Genomic DNA, 22,696 nt, shown 5'->3' with positions numbered 1-22,696 from the left:
CACGGGAGGGGCTGGAGGCTGCGGCCCTGTCGGGGAAGGGATTTCTCCCTGGGAAACGTGGGGCGGAGGCGGCGCCGGTGTGTGCAGGGACACCCTATGCTCTCCAGGGCAGAGTTCATCCCTGTCACTGCCGTTTAAGATGTAATTAGAGATGAATCAGAGGCACTCGGGCAGCTCTCGTGTCCTCATGGTGGTTTGGTTGGTTCTTGAGTTGGGAAATGTGTGGAAGATAGTTTTTTTTTTCTGGCACAGCAAATGGTTTAATTGTCTCATCATGGCATTTGTTCCTGTCCTAAACACCAATAGAAGATTTTGGAGTGGGAGGGTTGGAATTGCAGCTAGTGACTGGATAAAAATGGCAGGGAAAGGTATGGGGAGGGGATTTTAAGATTTAATAGAATCCCAGAATGGTTTGGGTTGGAAAGGCCTTAAAGCTCATCCAGTTCCAGCCTCTGCCATGGGCAGGGACACCTCCCACTAGACCAGGTGGAAAAAATAGATAATTTCTTAGGTCCAGCCTGTTTTTTTGGGTGTTGGAAACATGATTTTTCCCTCTTTCTGTACCATGAAGTTGTTGTTTTCCATAACAATTATTGAAAAGCATAAGCAGGATCCATGGAATGACTACTGAGATAGCACAGGTGGTTTTCCCAGGAAATGCTCGTGAGGTTGCAGCTTCTCCAAGTCACCAGTATCCATTGTTTCTCCTGAGAATTCCAGTTAGGTTGTTGTATTGCTTCTCCCGAGCCTCTTCCTTATTTTCTGTTTGGAATGAGGATCTCTGTCCCGTTCCTTTATTACTTATTAGGAGTTTTACTGGTTTTCAACGATTTCAGTGTATGTTTTACATTATTTTCTGCTTACAAAGTCTGGGATGAAAGCTGATTCCATGAGCATGGAAGTGCATAGTGGCATTTTAGCAATTCAGTATCTGAATTCCTGTCGTCACTTTGTTCTCATTCAGTTTTGAGGGAGTTTTGATCCCCAGACTTACATTTTTGGGGACCTTGTACATCAGAGAAGTTGTCAGTTGTTTTGGTTGTTAAATCACTGATGCTATAGGATTTTTTTGTTATGGATTAGATGTCTGTGAGTTTGATTTCAGTTTCTTTCCAAAGCAGTTGGGTCAGTAGAACTGTTCAGCTGATAGGTGAACATCACTGGATTTTCTTTCTCCCTGTTCAGTGTGCCTTGTCAGGGATTGAGTGACTGGAGGGAATTCCCATTTCCTCAGTAAATACCAGGTTTGGATGCAGAGTGTGATGAGAAACTCCTCTGTCTGTTCAGCTGTGCTCAGAGTGCTCAGGAATCCTGAGGGAAGAAGTTAAAATCTGGGGATTTTTAAATTATAGAATCACAGGACAGTTTGGGTCATCTCATTCCACCCCCTGCCATGGGCAGGGACACCTTCCACTAGCCCAGGTTGCTCCAAGCCCCATCCAACCTGGCCTGGAACACGTCCAGGGATGGGGGAGCCACAGCTTCTCTGGGCAACCTGTGCCAGTGCCTCAGCACCCTCATTGGCTTGATACTTAGGTGTTCACTGTAACATCAGTCTAGCCCCCAAATTAATTACAGTAACAGAGAATTACAACTGATTCACACATTCCCCATTTTCCCCATCTGGAGCATGGGAAGAGCAGCTCTGCTCCTTACGGATGCTCTCAAATCATTTGTTTGGGACTAGAAACAGTCAATGAGTTTCGTATTATTCTGAGTTCTCTTTTCAGTCTGGGGGTTAAATTCCCCCCCCCTCTTTGAAAGGTCACACTGCTGAGGTTTGTTTTTAGAGGCAGTTCCTGGCTCAGCTGGCACTGGACACGGCACATTTGCTTGGATCACTGCCATTTCCAAATTTAAGCTGGGGCTGTCCTGCTCCAGGGCCGGAGGGAGACACCACCTCAGACTCACTGCAACTCTTTGCTCAGGTAGGACATTGTGCTTTCTTCAGGCTAAACCTGCTAATCAGGCACAGAGCTGCTGCACTGCTTCCTTAGGGAAACCAGTTTTCCCTTCCTTTTATCCCCCACCTTTGGGTTTGGGAATACCTCCCAGCTGCTGCCACTCGTCACGTAAAGGACAGTGTGATTTTGGGAGGCTGAAGCTGCAGAATAAGTGTTTGGAGAAGCTCTCAGAGGATTCATTTCTTTTAGGGCTTGATCTCATCTTTGCTGCCTTCAGTGTACTCTTGGCCTTATTGATTAAGATCCTTGTTCCTTCAGAAATCATTGCTTTTATGGGATAACATCCAGTTTTTGGGTTAGGGGGAAAGTTTTGTGTTTTTTTTTTAATTGGATAAATGTGATTTATTTTATGGGAAGCCTTGAAAAGGTTTCCAGTCACCTCTATTTGCTCATATTATCAGTGTTCTTAATTCTGCTCTCTAATAACCTGCATGTTCCAATCCTGCTTTTTGGGATGGAGAGCTGGGAATGACAGGATTTTGTTTGAAACAGTTAATGAGCAGTGGCTTCTCTCCTGCCAAAAACTTGATGTCACAAACACTTGTCTGTTAATAACAGATTTTTTCAGCATGAATGCCCAAATTTTTGAACAAAGGTGATGGTGTGGTCTCAGATCTTTGAGCAGGAGCTCTGAGATCTCCAGTTTATCCCCAGTGAGGTGTGAACCCACGTGTTCCCCACCCTCACCTATGTTTTGATGTGCCATGGTGTTATCTGCCCTGGGATGTCTTTAGCTACCTCAAAGCATTAAAGTTGGGGTTTCTGCTTTTGATCTTCTCTCAGCTTTTGTCTTGCAACTTAAAATTTTTGAGATGTGAATCAAGTATTTTTTCTCTCATCCTCCTTCAGACTGCAGCAGTTTTTTTCTGCTGGTTTTTACAGCAAATAACCCAAACACTGAACAGAATATAACTTCTCCTTCAGGTTGCAGCAATTATTTCCTTTGGGATTTCCCCCAAATCCCCGTGAAAACTGACCAAATGGCACTGCCCCCCTGTGGTGTTAGTAGCCTGGCACTGTGCTCCGTAGGATGGATACTGTTGGACATCCTGCAGTGCCTCTGTGGCTGGAGCTGATTTCCATGTTCTCTTGTTGCACTGATACTTATTCCATCAATGATTCAGCATGTTCAATGTCACAACCTAAAACAAGGGCTCGTGGCTTTGTGATAAAGTCTGTGAAATCAAAGCACAACCTGTTGTTATAGGTCTAAAGTGTCACAGAAATTCTTCTTTCCAAAATAATTCAGTTTAGCTGAGATGTCCTCTCCAGTCTGAGATTTTCTTTGTTCTGGGGCTCTTTTGAAGGGGCCATTTGAGCACCTTCCTTGGAAGAAGGCACTACATCTGCATGCCCTAATAACAAGGGATCTATATCTCTGATCAGCTAGTCCTTCTCTTTCTTGCTCCCTTCCTTCCCCATCCGGTATTTCCCCTCCCTGGAGGTGGTACCTGTTGATTCAAACTCCAGCCTGGAGGCTGCCAGTGCTGTTTGCTGCTGCTGACTGTGTTCTTGGCTTGCTGCAGTCCTCAGGCAGAGATGGATAATCTGCTCAGTTCCTGGAGAGAAGATGGAGAAGAAGTGGGAAAAATAAGGAAAAACAAACAATAAAAGACTTGGAAATATTTTTAAATGAGAGAGAATTAAAAGCAGAGCTCATTTGTCTGGAAATTAAATGAATAATCATTGTTTTGATTAAATTAACCAGGCACAACTGGTTGGTGCTGGGGAACAGTGGATGCCACCTGTCCAAAACATGGTTAGCTCTTAGTTGGTAGGTTTGGGGGTTCTTTTCCACCATAGCAGGGAGTTCAGGCCTTGCAAAATAAACCTTTACTTTTCCCAAAAGATGTGACAGAACCATGCTGTAATCAAACTGGAGCTCCCTCCCATCCTCTAGTGTGGTTTAGTTAGAAAAGGTGTCAGGAAAGTTCCCTCTTCCCAGTTACCTTTTCACTGAAATCAGAAGCAAAGCTGATCAGGGCCTGATTTTTCCAGTGCCTCCACTTCAGCCTGTGCTCATGAGGAAGTGCCACTGCCCCTGTCAGCTCCCATGGAGATATAATGGGTTAGGGTTAATAATGGAGAAATAATGATTTTTGATTCTATAATGTCCTGGAAGCTCAGTGTCACACAGCACCTGCTGTCCCTGCCCACATCTCCTCTCCTGAGTCTCAATGAGAGCACCAACAAAAGGGACATCCTGCAGAGGGTGACACACTCAGTGACCAGCAGAACACAACCATCAGGACAACCCTCTCATCCAGCCTAAAGAAGCCATTGCCTTGTGTCTGAACAAATCTTTCCCAGGAATTACTTTAGGGAAGATCCACTCTCATCCATAGAGTTAAATCAACTCTACCAGTCCCTGGCTGTAAACCAGTACAAAACACACACTGTGTGCCTTCCTCAGCACAGAGGTGGAGGAATAAGATGCTTTGCAGTGGCCTGAGCTTAATCTTCATTTTGGGTTTCTCCTTTCCCACCTGGGCACACTCCCTGTGGTCTGGGTGTTTGCCTGTATTCTGCACAGTAGATTGCACAGGGAAGTGCCTCCTAGGTACATGAGTTAGCTCAGGAATGGGAGGCTCTGCAGGATCTCAAGAAGAGTTGTGTACTAACTCCATGGTTTTATTTTTAGACCTTGTCAGGTTTATTTAGAGCTGTCTTCATGTGCTATTTCATTGTGTTCTAGCTGTATCTCCAGAAATACTTATTTTATTCAGTTCACTACTATTGCAGCAAGTTAGTCTGTTCACTGACAGCTACTTGAGGAATTCTGCCCAAACCCCTGATGGACGTCTGGAAGAACCTGCTATTTTCCACATTAGCTCTGTTCCATGGCACGTAGAGCCTCTGCCATCCCCTCAGCTCCGTACAAGCTCAGTCCTACTCAGCAACGCTGAATTCTGGCTTAGTTACCTCATTTTCTGCTCATGCTGTTGCTTTTGTTTGAAGCAGCAAAAGTTGTGCGCCCAGAACTTTCCACTATCCTCCCAGTAAAGACCTGTCCTGCAGTTCAAACTGAAAGAGTTCATACTCTATCTGCACAAGGAGGGAAGGGAATATACACTGATAATTGGTTTTGACCTTCTGTGTGACCCACAAGATCCATGAAGGGCTTGTAACTGGCTCTACTCTGACATCCAGCTTTAATTGCAGCTCAGGGGTACACACGGGGGAAATCCATGGCACAGCAGAAGTATCACTTGCTCTTTGGCCATAGAGTAAGCTGTAACACAAACTACTCCCTTGAAGGAATGGCTTAGCAAGGAGGTTAGGGCTGTGCCTTGGTATCAGAATTCCAGGATGAGATTTCAGTGCGTTAAGAAAATAACTTGCACAGAGAGAAAACCTGGAGCCTCCAGAATACAGACTAACTTATATCCATCTGGGATAATACACAGTAACTGGTCTCTGGCATGTAGATACTGTGGTACTGGCTGTTCCAGAGAAATCTGAGAGGTTTTATTGCATTCAGAGGAATGCAGAGACATTTCCCAGCCCTGAGGAACTTTCAGTCTAAATACACTTCATACAAGAAGGTGAATTTAGAGCAAAACATGGGAACAGCATCTCTGAACCCGAGTTGTTAACATGACAGCTGAGAGGATCCAATGCCAAGTGCCCTTCTGGGATGTTCAGATTAGCATTTAAATGCTTAAAATTGAGTACTAATGTGAACTTTCCCGAGTCTAAATGAAGGGATGAGAAAATCTGTGGAATATACCTCTGTGTGGGACTTGGTTTATTGGTGGTTTAAGGCAGGGGGAAGAAAAATAACTTCTCTAGGTTTTAAGCCTCTGCTAATTTTCCTCATGGTGAAATGATCTGTTTCTTTTCATTCTATGGCTCTAGGAAGGCTGTTCAGAAAGGAAAACTCATGGATTTCACAAGCACAGTCATCATCCCACTGCTTTTTGGCAGTTTGGGGATCTTTGCCATCTTCCGGCTCCTGCAGTGGATGCGGATGCGAACTTACCTCCAGGAAGCAGTGGTTGTGATCACAGGGGCTACCTCTGGCCTGGGAAAAGGTATGTCCAGAAAGGAGGGCACTAAGGGCAGGGCAAGCAGAGGGATGGGAAGGGGCAGCTAGGGGCATAAAGACGGAATGAGCAAGTTCCTATTGCTGTGAGTTTTGAGACATGGCTCACGCATTCCCACAGCAGTGAGAACTGTAGCCAGCACAAATTTTCATTCCAGAAAGTCTCAGCATTTAAGGAAACTTTCAATCATCGAATCAACCGGGTTGGAAAAGACCTCCAAGATCATCAAGTCCAACCCTACCGTGGTTACTAGACCATGGCCCATCCAGTCTCAGCTTGAAAACCTCCAGGGATGGTGAATCCACCACCTCCCTGGGCAGCGCATTCCAATGCCTGATCACTCTCTCCATAAAAAATCTCTTCCTAATAACTAACTTAACCCCCCCCCTGGCAGAGCTTGAGGCTGTGCCCTCTTGTCCTGCTGCTGGTTGCCTGGGAGAAGAGACCAACCCCCACCTGACTCCAACCTCCTGTCAGGGAGTTGTAGAGGGTGATAAGGTCTCACCTGAGCCTCCTCTTCTCCAGGCTGAACCCCCCCAGCTCCCTCAGCCTCTCCTCACAGCACTTGTGCTCGAGTCCCTTCCCCAGCCTCGTTGCTCTTCTCTGGACCTGCTCCAGCACCTCAATATCCCTCCTGAACTGAGGGGCCCAGAACTGAACACATCCTGTATAAACTGAAGCTCATCAAAGCAAGGAACAAGTGACATTGTTCCAGTGCTGTCAGGAGTCTTTTCCCTAAATCCTGAAAAAGCTAGGAAGCCAAACTGCTTCTCTAGAACTTCCCAGCACTGGTGTTGACATTCAGGTTTGTTGTACTTCCAGCTACCCTTCAAATCTTCCACTTCTCCCTGCCCCTCACCCTCAAAGTACCTTTTCTCTCGTGATACAAATCCATCCATTCTAAATTCAGACTCTTGGCAATAGTAACACCAGGGAGTACTTTTTTTTCCAAATGAAATTTATGTTTTGCTTTAGTGGATCCATTCTCTAATTTTGCTTTCTATAATGCCTTTAAAAGCTGTTTGAAGAGAAGACAAGGTGCTCTCTGCTATCAAGGCCTTTCACTAGGATGAGGACATTCACAGAACAAATAGAGCTTAAACTGACACTGTCTTTGCATGTGAGTTTGTCCTTAAGGTCGGAGGTGCTCAGTAACTGCCTGGCCAAAGGAGATGGACTAGTCCTCTCTGCCTGGCACAGCCAAAGAGTGGTGAAAGAATTTGTATTTCCTATCAAGAAGAGAGGGAACTAGTACCTCAGGAGAGACTTCCAGCTGGGCAGCTGAAGCACCATGGGCTGTTGGGTACAGAGACTTCCACCACTGTGTGGTGAAGTTTCCTCCCTATTGACTGTTGAGTTCTTACATTCTTCCCCTCACTCCCAGTTATTAATCCACCAGACCACATCTAATTACTGTGTGCTTTTAACACCCTTTGTTGCCATCCACTGTCATCTCTTGTACAAACAAGCAGTTTGTCTGAGTGGCTCACAGAGGGGACAGGAACATGCTCTGACCCCAGCAGCTGATGGCACTGAGAGGACAATAGCCTGACATCACCTTGATGAAGCCATTAGCTCCAAGGCTTCCAGAACCTTTGGAGTGTTCATTAACACTGAACCTCCTAAGCCCAGGCCCTGCTGCATTAGATGACACACACAAGGTGACTGTGGTCCCTCTTAAGAAGATCATAAAGTCAGAAATGAAGAGGCAAATTCAACCTGCTGATGGGGGAGGATGTGTAAACATCATGATAACTGCATAACCAGCACAGTAACTGTGAGCACAACAGCTGCCTCACTGCTATCATGTGTCTGTCACAGTCACAGGAGGATGGCACATGGCTGTGACCTCGCTCTAAGTCAGCACATCACTCAGGAGCAATAAAGCACCCCAGACCCCTCCAGCTAAAGGGAGTTTTAGCCATCACCAGGTGTGCTGTGGATCTGCTGTTTCTTACTCAAATGCCTACTTGTCTCTCTTCCTTGCTTCCTCCAAAGAATGTGCAAAGGCTTTCCATGCAGCTGGCTCCAAGCTGGTACTCTGTGGCAGGGACAGTGAGAAGCTCAAAGACCTGATGCAGGAGCTCTCTGCCATGACCAACCACCGGAAGAACGTGAGTGTGTGGGGAGGACAGGCCTGGTGTCCTGTGTGGTTGGGATTTCTGCTCGTCTTGGGGCACAAGTTACAGAACTGTTTGTGGGTTGTGCTGTTGAGTAATAGGAAAAATGCAACTCTGTGGTTAGAGATAGATGTTCATTAGGAGAACATTGAGCTGGCATGTCATTTCTTGTGAAAACCCTACAAAAATAAGCCATTTGAAGCACTCCTTGGCTAGGAATGGAAGTGAAAGCACATGAGGGCAGAGTGCCCTGACTCCTTGCACCTGTATGTTAATACACTGAATCTGGAAAAGGGATTTTCCTTCTGTTGGCGTTTATTTTTGGTGTCTAGTTCTGTGGACAGGGGCTAAGGAAGGTGTTGCCTCTGTACATGATACACGGGTTAAGTTTTGACTTTTTCAGATGCATTTGCTTAAATAAGACAACAGGAAACTTTAGTACTTGAGGAAGATCTCCCTTGCCCCTTTCCTAAGTTTGGATATAAGGAACAGGCTACAGGAGCAGAGAAAGACAAGAGCACAACCTGCTTCTGCCATGTACTCCTGCCATGTGGATCTGCTGCACTGTAATTGCACAAGGTCTGGATGGCCCTGCTCCTGTGCTTCCAGAGCTGGGGAATCCCATCAGGAGCATGAACATCCAGCACAGCCTGAGCTGGTATTTTGCTAACTTCTGTTTATTCACAGGCACACAAACCTCACACTGTGGTGTTTGACCTCTCGGACACCAAATCCGTGGTAAGTGCTGCTGAAGAGATCCTCAAGTACTTGGGCCATGTGGACATCCTGATCAACAATGCAGGCATCAGCTTCCGAGGCACAATTGTGGACACGGGACTGGATGTGGACAAGAAACTGATGGAAACAAATTATTTTGGACCTGTAGCCCTCACCAAAGGTACCAGTGATCTGGATCACAGGGGGATGGTGGATGTGGCTGATGCCTCTGCAGATCAACACAGCTAAGCACTTGTGTTTGTAACTGTACCTGGTACAGTGCAGCATAAAGAGGGGAGGAAGGTTTTGGGTTATGGACAAGCCTAAGGAGGTGCTTAGGCATGACTGTGTGGGAAGTACCTGATTAGAGATGATTCCTTGTTCCATCTCCTGATTCTAGTCTGGCAGGAACTTGGGAGAGATCCTGTTAGCCTGTCTGTCCTGACAGAGCACTAGAGAACTCAGTATGGGTTCCAGGTGAAGCTGCAGCTTTCCTAGGAAGCTGTAGGGTTACACAGGACATTCAGCCTGGAGGGTGTCAGCTGCTGGAGATGGAAGGAAGTTCTGGCAGCAGAAAGAGCAAGTCCTGCTGCCCACACCTGTGGGAGATCACGGACTCTGTGCAGCCTCACTAGCACACCAGTCTCCTCTCAGGTGAACCTCCCAGCCAGGCTGCAGCTTCAGTCAGAGACCTCCCAAGCCTGCCCCTTGCCCAGCTGAACAAGGATCCTTGTAATTCACTTCAGCATCTCTGAATGCTCTGAAAGCTTTGATTCTCAGCAGCAGCAGTGGCAGGACTGTTGTCTGAATGGGTCTTTTCTGTCCTTTGCTAGCACTTCTCCCTTCCATGATCAAGAGGAGACAAGGCCACATTGTGGCCATCAGCAGCGTTCAAGGCAAAATAAGCATTCCTTTCAGATCTGCATGTAAGTACCTCCACAGAAGATGGGGAAGACATATTTGGGCCACCAGGCTGAATAAATACTTGGCTCCTGCTTCCACATTTAGCTCTCCCTGGAGCTGGCAGCGTGCAGGGAAGGCAGAGCTGTGCATCACCCTCAGTGTGGTCACAAATCACTGACAGCTGAAGAGGAAGGCACTCAAATACAAAATCTTAGTTGTTAAGGGATGGGGAGGGAGAATATGTTTTGAACTCAGCTTGATATTCCTATTTTAACATTTGAGAGTTGCCATAATTCTGTAGATTTATGGTATTTTATCCGTGCTGTTTGGTTAATCTATAAGAAAGGAAGAACTTTTTGTTTTAATAATTTATAAAGTGCCATAGTACAACCAGTGCCTAAATAAAAACTTAAACAGTCATCTTGACCCAGCAAGCTCTTCATACTAAATCAGTTATGACAAGAAGTAATATTGGTGAGATTATTGGAAAAAGCCTTTTAGAAGATGGATGAACTAAGAGTGTTTGGTACTCAAGCATCTGTAATCACTGAAAATAAGCAGTAGAGTAGTGATGGCATAAGGGAGGTCAGGCATGATGCTGAGTGCAGGAGAGCCTGGAATGTCTGAGCCATGGGGTCCTGCAGGTGATGTGGGTGTGATAGCACCAGGATTGTGTTCTGAAGAGCTCCCAGAGCACTTGTGCAGGGCCCAGAGCTGTGTGGGGCTGGCAGCAGGGAGCTCAGCCCTGGCCAGGGACCTCACAGGGCATTCAGCCTATGCTGAGCTCTGTGCTGCTGACATCAGCCCTGCAGCCGTGCTGAGGTGGTGGCAGTCACAGAGGTAGTGACTGAGCAAGAGGAGTCACTCAGCCATTTAACAGGGGGAAGTCTTGCCCTAGGCCATACTTCTCTGCTCATGCCTGCATAGGAGATCTGGTTTTGACTTGTGTGCAGCCAAGTCCTGAACCTGCTCTGCAACTCCCCAGCACTCAGCAGTGACTGCCAGCTCTGCCCTCTGCAGCCCCAGCCTGTCTGCCCAAACACTTCCCAAGCCAGGCTGTGGGGCTCCTTTATCAGGAGTGAGAGGCAGCTTAGGTTCACTCCAGAGTGCTTTGGCAGGGCTGTGATAGTAAACTCAGGATCCCAGCCAGCTTCCAACTTGAGTTTACATTTTGCCTTCCTAAACTGCCTCTCACTCTCACTACCTGTTGCTGCCATTCACTAAACAAAACCAAACATAGAAGCTGGAGAGCAGCCACTGTCCTTGCTGAGGAGTGGCTGCAGTGCAGGGAGAGATCTATTTGAGGGGTGAGTATTCCTTCAGCCCTGCTCCTTCTCCTTGGTGCATTGTTCCTGTTTTTCAGATGCAGCCTCCAAGCATGCTACCCAGGCCTTCTTTGACTGCCTGCGAGCAGAGGTGGAGCAGTATGACATTGATGTGACAGTTGTGAGCCCTGGGTACATTCAGACCAACCTCTCTGTCAATGCTGTCACAGCAGACGGATCTCGCTACGGAGGTGAGATCTGATTTGGTGCCCTTTATCTAAAGCATCTCCACCTCCCTGAGTTACTACAAGGTGTTCTTGCAATATATGGCCCTGGTGGGGACACAGGTTAGCCCTGAAGGATCAAAACCCAGCTTTGCTTGCAGGGTAGGAACGGTAACTCCCAAAATTTAGCCTTCTGTGGCCCAACCATGAGTTATACCTGCCTGAGCTCCCATATCCAACTGGATAAGACTAAAGCCATACAAGCAGCTGTGTACAGCTAGAGAATTCCTAGAAAGGTACCTGAGTGAGGGCTTACCTGCTGGTGTTGGTGCTCATTTGGCTTTCCCTTGGCAGTTATGGACAAGACCACGGCCGAGGGACAGACACCTGCTGAGGTGGCTCAGGTGGTCCTCAGTGCAGTGGGACAGAAGAAGAAGGAAGTGCTTGTGGCTGGCCTGACTCCCTGCCTGGCTGTCTACCTGAGAAACATCTTCCCCAGGCTCTTCTTCACCCTTATGGCATCTAGAGCAAAAAAGGAGAGAAAAGCAAAGAACTCTTAGAGCTCAGCTCACCTGAGCAGTGCCTGCAGGGAGAGGCTGAACCCCTGCAGTTGGCTGGGACATCACTGGAGGTGCTCCTGCAGGAAAATCTTTTCTCAAAATGCTGCAGTTTACTATTGCATGGAGAGTGGGAAGTGGTTTCCCCCACATTGCTGGAAGACAGCACGTAAACCTCACCTGGAGATGGAAAGTGCTTGGACAATAGGAGAAAGCTGAGGCTGCCAGGGAGGGTAACTGAAGGGAACAGTCTGCAGCTGAGGACACCCATGAGATGGAACACAGCACCTCATCTCTCCTCACTCCAGGCATGCTCAGCTTTATTGGCCTGCTACAAATAAAACCCACCTGTTTCGTCCACATACAAGCAGATCTTGGCTTTCCTCATGCCATGACCCCTGTGAAATAGTCCTCAGCTGGGAGCTCTCGTGATCAGTGTCTCCTTCCCACTCCTTCCAGTCTCATCCAGAACATGCTGCTTGAAGTGACACTTCACAGAGCTTCTGCTTGTTAACATGCCAAGTCATCTGATATGTTAAGCTAAAGTCCAGTGCCACATTTAAAGAAGAACTGATGTAAGGAACTGAATGATGCCTAAGTGATGTACTGGGACATTGACCTCTGCACTGACAGCACAGGATGAAGCCCAGCACAAGGGAGTGCAGGGAAGCACTGAACAGGTGGAACAGCACAGCCAGGCACTTGCTGCCTGTGGACACTGCCCAGGTGACAGCAGCATACTTGCAGGCCTGGAGCACAGAGCAGGTGTGATCCTGTGGATGCAGGCACTGCCTCCTGGCACACAGAGGAGAACCTGTGTGTGTGTAGGGTGCACAATTATAGCAGACAGACCCTTAGTTCTTACCTGTTTTAAAGCAATCACGGATGCTAATTAGGATCACAGCCAATGGGGAATGACACCTGCCTGTTCACATATCAAAGGCTTCAGGGAGTGCCATATTCCATTTTTTGCCCTTCTCCTCATGTGAGGGATTACCAGCACCACTAGGGAAAAAAGGAGTTGCTGCACAGATAGGACAGAGATAATCTTTTTTTCAACTTGTAATTAAAACTAACCCTACTAGTGGAACCAAGGTCCAGATCCCTGCAGCCACCTCCATGCACTTGCCAGCATTTTCCATGTGTCCTGCCTCATATGTCCTGCCTGTGAGTGCACATCTGATGACAAATAAATGACATGGCTATGAAATGAATCCTTTGTCCTACTCCAGCTCCTCACAGCAGGTAACAGGAGAGGAGAGGAAAGCAGAAAAGTTTTGTTTATCTTTTCTTACATGCCTGCAAGGTGCTGCTGTACCAGTAGTAGCTGCAGAACAACATACTTCACCTCCAGCCCTTTTTACAGCACTTGCTAGCTGAGACAGTGTGAATCCACTCAGGTGATTAGTCACGGTAAAAATGATACAAATGTGCCGTGCAGGCTCAGCAGGACCTGCTCCTGCCAAAAGCCTTTTCTTGATCACCTCATTTATGAATGATCTCTGAGAATCCTTCGCAGATGATGATCAGCGTGTGTTCAATGATCATAATGCTGCTGTTCTGTCAGGACAACCTCTACCACCTTCCCTGTGGCTGAAGCTGCAGATGTGGCACACACAGGCCTGGGGTTGAAATTCCAAGTTGAAGCTTTCAGGTGTATGTACCATTTTTCCTGTTAAGGTAGGAAAGCAAGGGGAGTGTTAGTGCTAGCTGTACTTTTTGTGTTTTCCATGTTCAGGTCCTCAGTTTCCTGGTGAAATACAGTATTCCTGCCAGTCTTGTCCAGCTGCTCCATGTTCTGGTGTTTCAGGTGTGGCTGCACAGGAAGGACCTTTGCATTTCTGTATTCCCATCCAGCGTGCTGAGGATGAAACACATCAGGCCTGAGGGAAAAATTGTGTGTGGGAAGTTATTGTAGTTACTGTTGGAACTACAGCCCTGAGTCAGAGGTTACTGGGAGTGCACACATTCCCCTTTGGAAGTATATTCCCTCTTCAAGATGAGGGGAATGCAGCACACTCCACAGCACCTCTGCAATGGGCAGGGTGGGCAGCAAAGCATGAGGGGCTTCTGGGAGGGAGACTGGTCCCAAGCCACCAGCACAGGGGATGAAACGTGGTGAAATTATTTCACCGTGCCCCAAAATACTCAACCCTCAAGTCCCCTCCCATCCTCCCAGGTCACCTTGCACAGTGACCACAGCCAGGATGTCACCAAGCATTTTAGCCACATTATCACAATGGGAAACAAGGCCACTACCCCCCCAGCTATGTCTTCACCTCAGAATGGAGCAGCAGGTGTGTTTAGAACAGACCTACCTGTTGTGACAGCTGAGCTGACTTGTCACCTTTCCTCCTGCTGCAGGAAACCCCAGGAAAGTTGCTCTTTTTTATCTCCAGAGTTTTTAATGCCAGCCCTGCATTTAGGGACCTGTCACAGTGATCATTCCAGGCAAGGGGAAGCTTAACACCAAAAAGCACCAGGACTGCAGAGGTTTGGTGAAGAAAAGGAATTAACAGCTCTGACAATTATTCTGCATGGAGTGAAAATGAGCCTTTGGTGTGGCCAACACAAGGGTATGTCAGGGCTTCTGCAGCAATATGAGCTATGGCAGATGTGCCACTTAGCTTCCAATCCATCCAGCAGATGGGACTTTGGAAACACATGTCAGGAGGGAAGGGCAGCCTGCCCAGCCTGGCCTAACCACAGAAAGATGAAGTAGTTGCATTTCTTCCCCTCTTCTCTGCCAAGGCAACTGTACATTGTTGCTATAAATAGACACACTGGATCTCAGCTTCTTTTAACCTTGGAGAGAGACAGCTCAGCCACTGTACAAAGGGTTGTTGCCACCCAGAAATGGCTTATTTCCCCCAGCCCATAAGCCTGTTCAGATACTACTGAGAAGCTCCCAGCAAACCCAGTTTGCCCAGCACACAGTGGGCTGTGTCCTGCTCACACAAAAGCTGCTACAGCAGAAAAGCACAAGCCACACCTGAACAGCCACGGGAGGTGAGGAGAAGCTCTTGGTGCTGCTGTGGCAATTTGGGAAGATGAAGGACTGAATTTAGTGTGTGACCTGCTGAGACTCCCTGCCAAGGGCAGTGCCCCAGCCGTGGAGGTCAGGCTGCAGCCAGCACTGGAGCAGGGAGCACATCTGTGCAGGGCAGAGTGTGCTGCAGGGCTCTGCTCTGCTATTCCCACCCCAACACCCGCGGCTGTGCCAGGCTGGGCCTGCAGCCACACCCATCTCCCATCTGGTAGGAGGAGATTAGAGAAAGCAAGTCCCTATCTTTTATCTGGCAGATCTCACGAAACAGTAAAATACTTCCCATCCTAAGCACAAGATTCTTTGAGAGTTTTGAGCTCAAAGATGAATTCATGCACAAGATTGAATTCTAAAGTTTCACATAACACAGTTACAAGCTGCTGTCATGTGGATGCCTTGCAGCAGGGACAGCTCCAGGAGCATGTGTTCCAGGCAGGAGCGGTGGAATTGCACAGTCAGGGCACAGCACAAAGGCAGGACAGGTGGATCCCACCTCAGCAGTCCTCAGCTGCACATTTCAGTGGAGATATGCCCACATTAGGCAGAACTCACACAAGAACTGAGCAGAGTATGTTTGTAGCTGGAAACTTGCAGCGTTATCTCCGTTGTGCAGAGCAGTCATGGCTGGAGGTGGCAGGGCAGCAGGGGTCTGGGACACCTTTACCCCTAACCCTCAGTGTTCAAGCAATTCCAAAAAGGCATAAACGTGGACTAACAAATGAGGCTCTTCCAGGAAACACAACTAGTCAAACAAGAGGAGAAGCAACACCCTACAGCTATTCCCTGAGCAGATGTCTGCTGGGAAGTGACATGGATGGTGCTGCCATGTCCAATGGACAAGAGGAGGATCAGGTCTGTGTGTGAACAGGCAGAAATAACCATCACCACTGCAGTTCTCACAGCAAAGCCTCCACCCCCTGGAAGCAAATGAAACTATGATAATAGTGACAAGAGAGCAAAAACATTTGAAATTCTCATCCTTTAATGGTCAATGATAACTTCTGGCTGGTTCTGTGTAATACAATTAAACAATATACTTAAATGTTTCCAAAAAAAAAAAACCCCAAAAAAAAAAAAAAAAAAGAGCTCTCCCCCCTTTCCCTATTGCTTTCGCTTCTTTCATCGACATCCTGCTGCTGCATTGGACTCCCCTGGCCTAACATACAGCTCTCAAGTCACCACACATCCACATCTCAAGTGTAACGAAGAACTGAAACCCTTGGTGCACCAGTGATGTGTTATTTGAAAAATAACAGCTCTATTAAACCAAATCCTTCCCAGTCTCCACTGCTTCTCAAAGAGGAAAAACAAAACGTTACTGTGGGAGTCTTAATACACTTGTCTTTGTGGCTTTCTCTCTTCCCTGCTGAAGTCATACAGCATAGAGTTCATAGATCTTCTTTACACAGTACACCAGGGCAGCGAGTGCTATCGTGTTGTGCAGTCTCTTTCTGTGCAGGTCGTCCTTCCTCACCAGCACCACGGGGGTGGAGGAGGTGAGTGTATGCAGGGGCAGGCGGGAGAGTTTATAGGCATCATACTCGACTTGGTACTTGCAACAGGGATCAAACTGCCAAGAGATACCATAGAGGGTGCAGCAAGCCACGCTCAGCACACCTGCAGGCAGGGAGATGTAGTGAGAATAATCTACTGGAAGGGCCAGAGGGGTGAAGAGGCAGGTGGTGCCCGCGAGCACGGCCGTCTTGTGCAGGCAGTTCCCCACAGTGATCCAACGCGCCGTCTCGTCCCCGATGCGCGTGGGCTCTATCACTATGTACTTGTACTGTGCCTCCAGGGCCTGCTCCAGCTCGTACTCAAACTGGTCCTGAGCGTTCTCTCCGTTGTAGATCTCGTGCACAATGTAACAGTCCGTGGAGGACAAGGTGACCCTGTGAACAGGAAACAGAATTAAAACTAGAGTTGAGGTCAGGTTTTACCCACTGGCTGCGAGCACAGAGGTGCCCCCAGTGAGGGCAGTCCCTCAAGGTCAGCACTGCCTCTGTCCCACGACCAGCAGCTTTTCAACTCGCAGCTAATTACACCTGCTGTACACTGATTCATCAAAAATAAGGCAATGTATTTTTCCTTACCTTTTCCTAACTTGGAGGATCCAGAACAATTTGAGAAAATAGGATCTTGTTAATAATTGTGAATGACCCTGAGGGTCCTCACACTGACACCCAAAGCAGTTTCTCCAGACAGTGGAAGTGTCACACCTCTGTGACCACACCACTGAACAAACCACACAGACTCCAGGAGCTGTCACAGGAAACAAGGCAAGCAGCTCATCCATAGGAGGACAAGCTGCGCTGGGAGGTTTTGAGAGTAAACATCTCCAGATGAACACAGAATCACAGAATGTCCTGAGCTGGAAGGGGCCCACAAGGACCATCCAGTCCAACTCCTGTCCCTGCACAGGACAGCCCAACAATCCCACCCTGTGCCTGAGAGCATTGTCCAAACACTCCTTGAGCTCTGTCAGGCTTGGGGCCATGACCACTGTGCTGGGGAGCTGTTCCAGTGCCCAAACCCTCTGGGGGAAGAACCTTTTTTCTAATATCTAACCCAAACCTTCCATGACATAGCTCCACACTGTTCCTTCAGGGTCTGTCACTGGTTGCCAGAGAGATCAGTGCCTGCCCCTCCACCAAAACTACCTCCATGCCACTGTTGCAGTTTGCTATTTACTCCTCCATAGTAAACTCAACCTAGTAAATCCATACCAAATCCAAGAAACACTGCTGAGAGGGGAGGTGGAGAAGGCAGCAGAACACTCTGTTACAGAACTGAGCACTCCCTCCCCTGCAGCAGGATGCAGCAGAGCAAGAAAGGAAGACATTTATAACCCAAGCAGGCTTTAGAGTGAAGAAAGAGCTGCTCACTTCAGCTGGGAGCACATTCCGTTCTGACAGGGGATTCACGGGACTTGAACCAGAGCAGCAGCTTTTAACTACCTGAAATCACATCAGTTTCCACCTTCCCTCGACCCTCTTCACACACATCCCCTTAGCTGCAGCTACATTCATGTTCAGACTGTTAAGAAATAGGATTATGCTGTTTACCTGCTCAGAGAAACATCTCCATTAGAACAAGGTAAAATCCTTTCTAAGCACAAATGACTATTTCTGACATACTTGTGCCTAACCAGAGCAAAACTGAGCACGTGGCCTCACAGGGATAAAAATACCTAGCAGATTCCCTTAGCAGGAGAACAAATCACACACATATTTGGCCTAATCACAGCAGACAAAACAGCCTCATCCCAACAGCACTTAGATCCTCCTGCTATTGAGAGGAGCCACTGCTGAGGCAGAGAATGGAACAGGCACTTTCTGCTCCATTAGGACAGAGGTACTTCTGTGCATGCACTGGAAAATATGGGAGAAAAAATACACATTCACAACCTGCTGTTACCAAACATTTCCCTTAGTGTGCAGCTCCACTCCTGCTGCAAGGGGGATTGAGCAGTGCCCAGCTGTAATCAACAATATTGTTCAATTACACACTGGTGCCAGAAGTAGCTGAGTTTGAAACAGCAGCAAACACCAACCAGCAGGACCCCAGGGGCACCACCCTCCCTCCAAGCAGAGTAATAAGCAGTTTCATTAAAAGTCTGGCTGGAATTTATAGAACCTACAAGGAAAAGTCAACTTACAAGGTAGTTATTGAGTTCCCTGCAGTGCATTTCCCCCTTGGCGTGTTCACGGGGAGAAAGAAAAATAAAAATCCACCTGAACTCCATGTATGCCAGAGGCTTCTTTAGGGCCATCAGTTTGTCACACATTGTTTGGAAAACTACCATTAACTCTTTCAGCACAGACGTGGAGAGCTCTGATGTTCTGTAGTGAATTGGAAGGCATTTAGAGAAAAAAAATGGAAGGACAGCACCTACATATCATTTTTTTCCCAGTGCACTACATCTGTAATATAATTAAATGCATCAGCTAACATTCAGGAGTTTCTTACAAGACCTACTCAAGCAGGTGTTGCACTGACACTAAGGCCACAGCTGGTCCTGGTCTCTGCCAAGGATTCCTTTCCTTGGTGACAGCTGTTCCAAGTGCAGCTCCTTCCAAACCAAAAATTCCAGTTTCATTACAGAAGACATGCAGAGACTTAAGGTAACTCTGCACACCACCACCCATGACTATGTGAAACCACTTGCTAAGGCATAATGACTTCATGGAAAAGCTATTGCTGAAAGGCATTTTCAGGCTGGAAGCTGCCCCGGTGCGAACACAGCCCTCCAGATAAAATTAGTATTTCCTCCCAAGGAGCACTTGCAGAGTTTTGCAACACCCAGGAACATGCAGATGGGGCTGCAAAACACAGAAGCAGAGTCCAAATTCAACCAAGAACTTCCCAGAGGCTTAGGAACAGCACAGTGGCCTTGTCAGCCCAGGACCTCTGTGCCATCTCTGGGAAAACACGGGTGAGCCTGTTCCTTCTCTGCCTGTACAAGAGCCATGGGAACTGGAATTCTAACTCCAGGAATTCAGTAACTACATTACATGAGATTTCTCCAGGCTGAGCACCAGGACAGGTGGCACTAACCCATCAGCCTCTTTTCCCCTTGCCTGTTCTTCACTCTGAACATTCCTTTTTCCTTTCTCCATCATTACACAAGTAGAGCCATACCACAAACAGCCACCTGACAGAGAGCAGGAATCCAACAGACTGGCCAGAGGCAGCACTGTCCACCTCCTCCGGGATCTTCTGGCTTGCCAGGCTCTGGGGCTTTATCACAATAAAGCCAAGAAAAGCACAATCCTCCTGAGCCAAAACAAGTAAAATTTAAAACATGTTGAGAAAACAAAAATCAGTGGGAACTGAAGTGCACAAAGGCTTCACCCCTGATAAAGTCTGCCCCATTGACTGCTGATTCTCCTATTAGCCCTCTAAAACCAGAATAAATCTGCATCACAGTGCTGAGGCTGCAAAGGGCAAACCAGACAACCTGAAAACAACAAAGACTGAAGAATGAGCTGCTCAAACAACAGGACGCAGGAAGGGGCAGTAAGGCAGGCAGCAAGTCCATTTCTGTGTACAGGAATTGGGTTATCATGTGTTATTTCCACACAAGATCTAGTTGCCCCTGAAGCAAGAAAAGCTGAAGTGGTTTCATTTCAGATGACATAGAATGAGATGTGCTCCGTGGGCTTGAGGAGGCTCCAGCCCTTGCTGGCATGGTGGGTAGGAGTGAGGACAATCTCTCCTGACACAGCTTTTCCATTGAACGCAGCAGCTGCACACCAACAAATCCACTCAAAGCAACTGGATTTGCTCAAACACTGCAGGGCATGGAATGGAGTTTGCCTTTTGGAGTTGTCACCCACCCTCTAGCCATGACAAACACAAATGCAGAGTGCTGCACCCACTGGTTCCCAAGTGTGGGGATTTTGGCTAAACTCCACTTTACTGGAAAGAGAACTAAATAACCAGTGTCAGACAGCACCTAGTTCCAGCCATAAAATGCTGCCATGTGCTCACAAGCCCTGCAGGCTCCTTACTAGACAGACCAGAACCCAAAAAGCAGTTGTTAGTATCCAATCAAATTATTTTCCAAGAACTGTCTCCCCATCCCAAAAGAAGAAGGATAAATTAACAAGTAGTACAGCTGTTCTGTAGGAATAGTTCTGGACCTTATACCCAAATATTTATTCCATTGCAGCTTGAGGCATTCTATACTTGAGAAATTTTAGTGTCTCATTCCTGGTGCCAAGTAAGTGCCTGGATGGGGAATTGTGACAGAACTCAACTACTCGGCTCAGCAAGACAGGAATCACTTAAAACTCACCAGGGTCAAATTTTGGTGTCGCCAAAGTTCTAAATAAGGAACCCATTGTTAACAGAGCTGCAGCAGCAGGATGGATATAAATGCCTGTGGTAGCTATAGGGCAAGCTTCAAATTACATTTGGATTGTCTTCCTAACATGGGAATATCGGAGAGCACCAGGAGAGTGATGCTGCAGCTGCTGAACAATAGCAGCTCCAGCAGTTCATAGAATCATGGAATGCCTTGGGTTGGAAGTACCTTAAAGCTCATCTTGTTCCACCCCCTGCCATGGGCAGAGACACCTTCCACTAGCCCAGGTTGCTCCAAGCCCCATCCAGCCTGGCCTGGAACACTTCCAGGGATGGAGCAGCCACAGCTTCTCTGGGCAACCTGTGCCAGTGCCTCAGCACCATCACAGCCAAGAATTTCTTCCTAAATTCCAGCCCTCAGAGAAGCTCTATTTCTCTGCCTCCAGCCTGGATGCAAGCTCCTGAGGACAGCAGCCTGCCAGGCAAGTTCAAGTTAGATAGTCTCTGTGGATGAAGAAACAAATAACTTTCCAAGGAGGAGGGACAGTGCCACTCCATGTGGAAAGCCCTTCGGTTTTGCCAGGTGCCAAGAGAAGAAACAATGGAACAGAGCACAGGTGACAACATCCTGGGAGGAACCCCAACATCCTCCTAGCACTGCCCACCTGCAGGGAAGAATGACTGAGCCTCCTGAGTTTGCTGCCCTCAGCCTAACAGTGTCCCTTGAACTGCCAGACACACCTTTGGGGAGGGTTTCAAGTTGTCCAACTACCTCAGTTCTGCAAAATGCTCAGAATCACACTTAGAAACAACCTCAACCTTCACAAAGCACAGGTACAGTTATGGGCAAAACCAAATTCTTTTTAAACCCGTAACACACAGGTCAAGTTTTGTTAAAGGCTGGGGTTTTTTTAAAGAAGAATATTCCTGGGCAACAGTTATTGCTCAGAGCACCAAACATACAATCAATTAACTGCAAATGAGGCCCAGTTTGATGAGTAGTTAAAAAAAATAAGAGGCTTGCAGCAGTGTGATAACACCTGTCACAAGCAGCACACACAGCAGGAAGAGCTTTGTGCTGGCAGAAAAGGGACATTACAGATGGGCAGAGCAGGTCTAGGATCACTGTCAGCATCTCAGCCAAGCTGGAGTAAGTCAATAGAGTCAAGGTGTGACAAATTCAAACACTCAACTTCTTTCCCTCCAACAGAAATCCTTCTTGAAATTTAATTTCATTTCAAGGTTAAGGAATGAGCTGTGGTCTGGCTTTAATTCTCAGTGGAAATATTCCACCTCCAAGTCATGTTCACCAGGGTATGGTGTATGGAAAGCACTAACACATCCAAGGTGAAACACCTGGAGAACTGTTTCTCTGCTGAACATCCACCAAGCTCAGGCCCTCAGCCACTGTCAGGCTTTAAGAAGGGCATTAAAGCAGAGAAAGAAGAGGAAATGCACAGCAATAAAGCAAGACTTTCATTCAAAATACACCCCTTAAATACAAATAGGAGAAGATAGGAGAGATCTTCAAGGAGCCTCAAGGGACCACAACATTCCCTGAACACTAAGGAAAACATCACCAGACCATAAAAACAAACTCCAGCCCCAGACAACAAGGAGGTGTCAATTTTAAGTCAACTAATGATTAGCCAGGCTGATGGAAATAGGTCAATCATTGCTGCGAGCAAACAGAGTACCAGAAATCTGAGCAGTGCAGGTAGGGAAGGAGAGACCTCTTTAAGGGCACAGAGGAGCCAGTGCAGGCTGTGGTGGTGACATGAAAGCTGTTCTTTCTAGAGTCTGTCAGAACATCTCCCAGGGGAACAAACGACACGCTGTGCCCTGCTCTGGCTGCATTTCATACACAAACACCCAGTACAATCCAGGGCCTGTTCTGGATAAAAAAGTTGTTTTGGTCTACAGATTAACAATTCCCTTTAGACGGTCTCCATTAAAGAGTCTATCCAGAATGAAGAAAAACAAATATTTAGTTGGTTCCCTTCAGTGGTTTTGGTTGTTTTGTTTAACCTTATTATTCCCCCACCAGAG

At 47.3% G+C, this 22,696-nt stretch overlaps 2 protein-coding genes across 3 annotated transcripts; one reads left to right on the top strand and one right to left on the bottom strand.

Moving 5' to 3' along the window:
- The first annotated feature begins 5,820 nt into the window (after positions 1-5,820).
- DHRS7B (dehydrogenase/reductase (SDR family) member 7B) lies at positions 5,821-11,906 on the top strand. 2 transcript variants are annotated; one of them, XM_009070731.1, is made up of 6 exons: positions 5,821-5,998; positions 8,009-8,124; positions 8,818-9,028; positions 9,681-9,773; positions 11,114-11,266; positions 11,594-11,906. In XM_009070731.1, the coding sequence occupies exons 1-6, from the start codon at positions 5,848-5,850 to the stop codon at positions 11,797-11,799; spliced, it is 930 nt and encodes a 309-aa protein (XP_009068979.1). In that variant the 5' UTR covers positions 5,821-5,847; the 3' UTR covers positions 11,800-11,906. The 2 variants fall into 2 exon arrangements, with proteins under 2 accessions (XP_009068979.1, XP_009068978.1); XM_009070730.1 differs by having other exon boundaries at positions 5,848-5,998; positions 8,009-8,130.
- Positions 11,907-16,214: 4,308 nt separating this feature from the next.
- TMEM11 (transmembrane protein 11) lies at positions 16,215-16,731 on the bottom strand (the record flags this gene model as incomplete). The annotated part of the gene is made up of 1 exon (XM_009070732.1): positions 16,215-16,731. A coding segment is annotated over one exon (517 nt), but the record flags the coding sequence as incomplete, so codon positions are not given.
- Between the last annotated feature and the right edge of the window lie 5,965 nt (positions 16,732-22,696).

Source organism: Acanthisitta chloris, unplaced genomic scaffold (genome assembly GCF_000695815.1).
Source record: "Acanthisitta chloris isolate BGI_N310 unplaced genomic scaffold, ASM69581v1 scaffold32522, whole genome shotgun sequence".
Classification (NCBI taxonomy): domain Eukaryota; kingdom Metazoa; phylum Chordata; class Aves; order Passeriformes; family Acanthisittidae; genus Acanthisitta; species Acanthisitta chloris.
Note: the sequence above shows the minus strand (reverse complement) of the source record. Positions and strands in the feature narration are given on the sequence as shown.

What these genes read in the sequence shown, in the direction of transcription:
- DHRS7B (XM_009070730.1), top strand. Translation starts at nt 5,848, where the DNA reads ATGGATTTCACAAGCACAGTCATCATCCCACTGCTTTTTGGCAGTTTG. An exon ending in TACCTCTGGCCTGGGAAAAG is followed by an intron (nt 5,999 to 8,008) that starts GTATGTCCAGAA and finishes CTTCCTCCAAAG; the next exon opens with AATGTGCAAAGGCTTTCCAT. An exon ending in ACCTGTAGCCCTCACCAAAG is followed by an intron (nt 9,029 to 9,680) that starts GTACCAGTGATC and finishes GTCCTTTGCTAG; the next exon opens with CACTTCTCCCTTCCATGATC.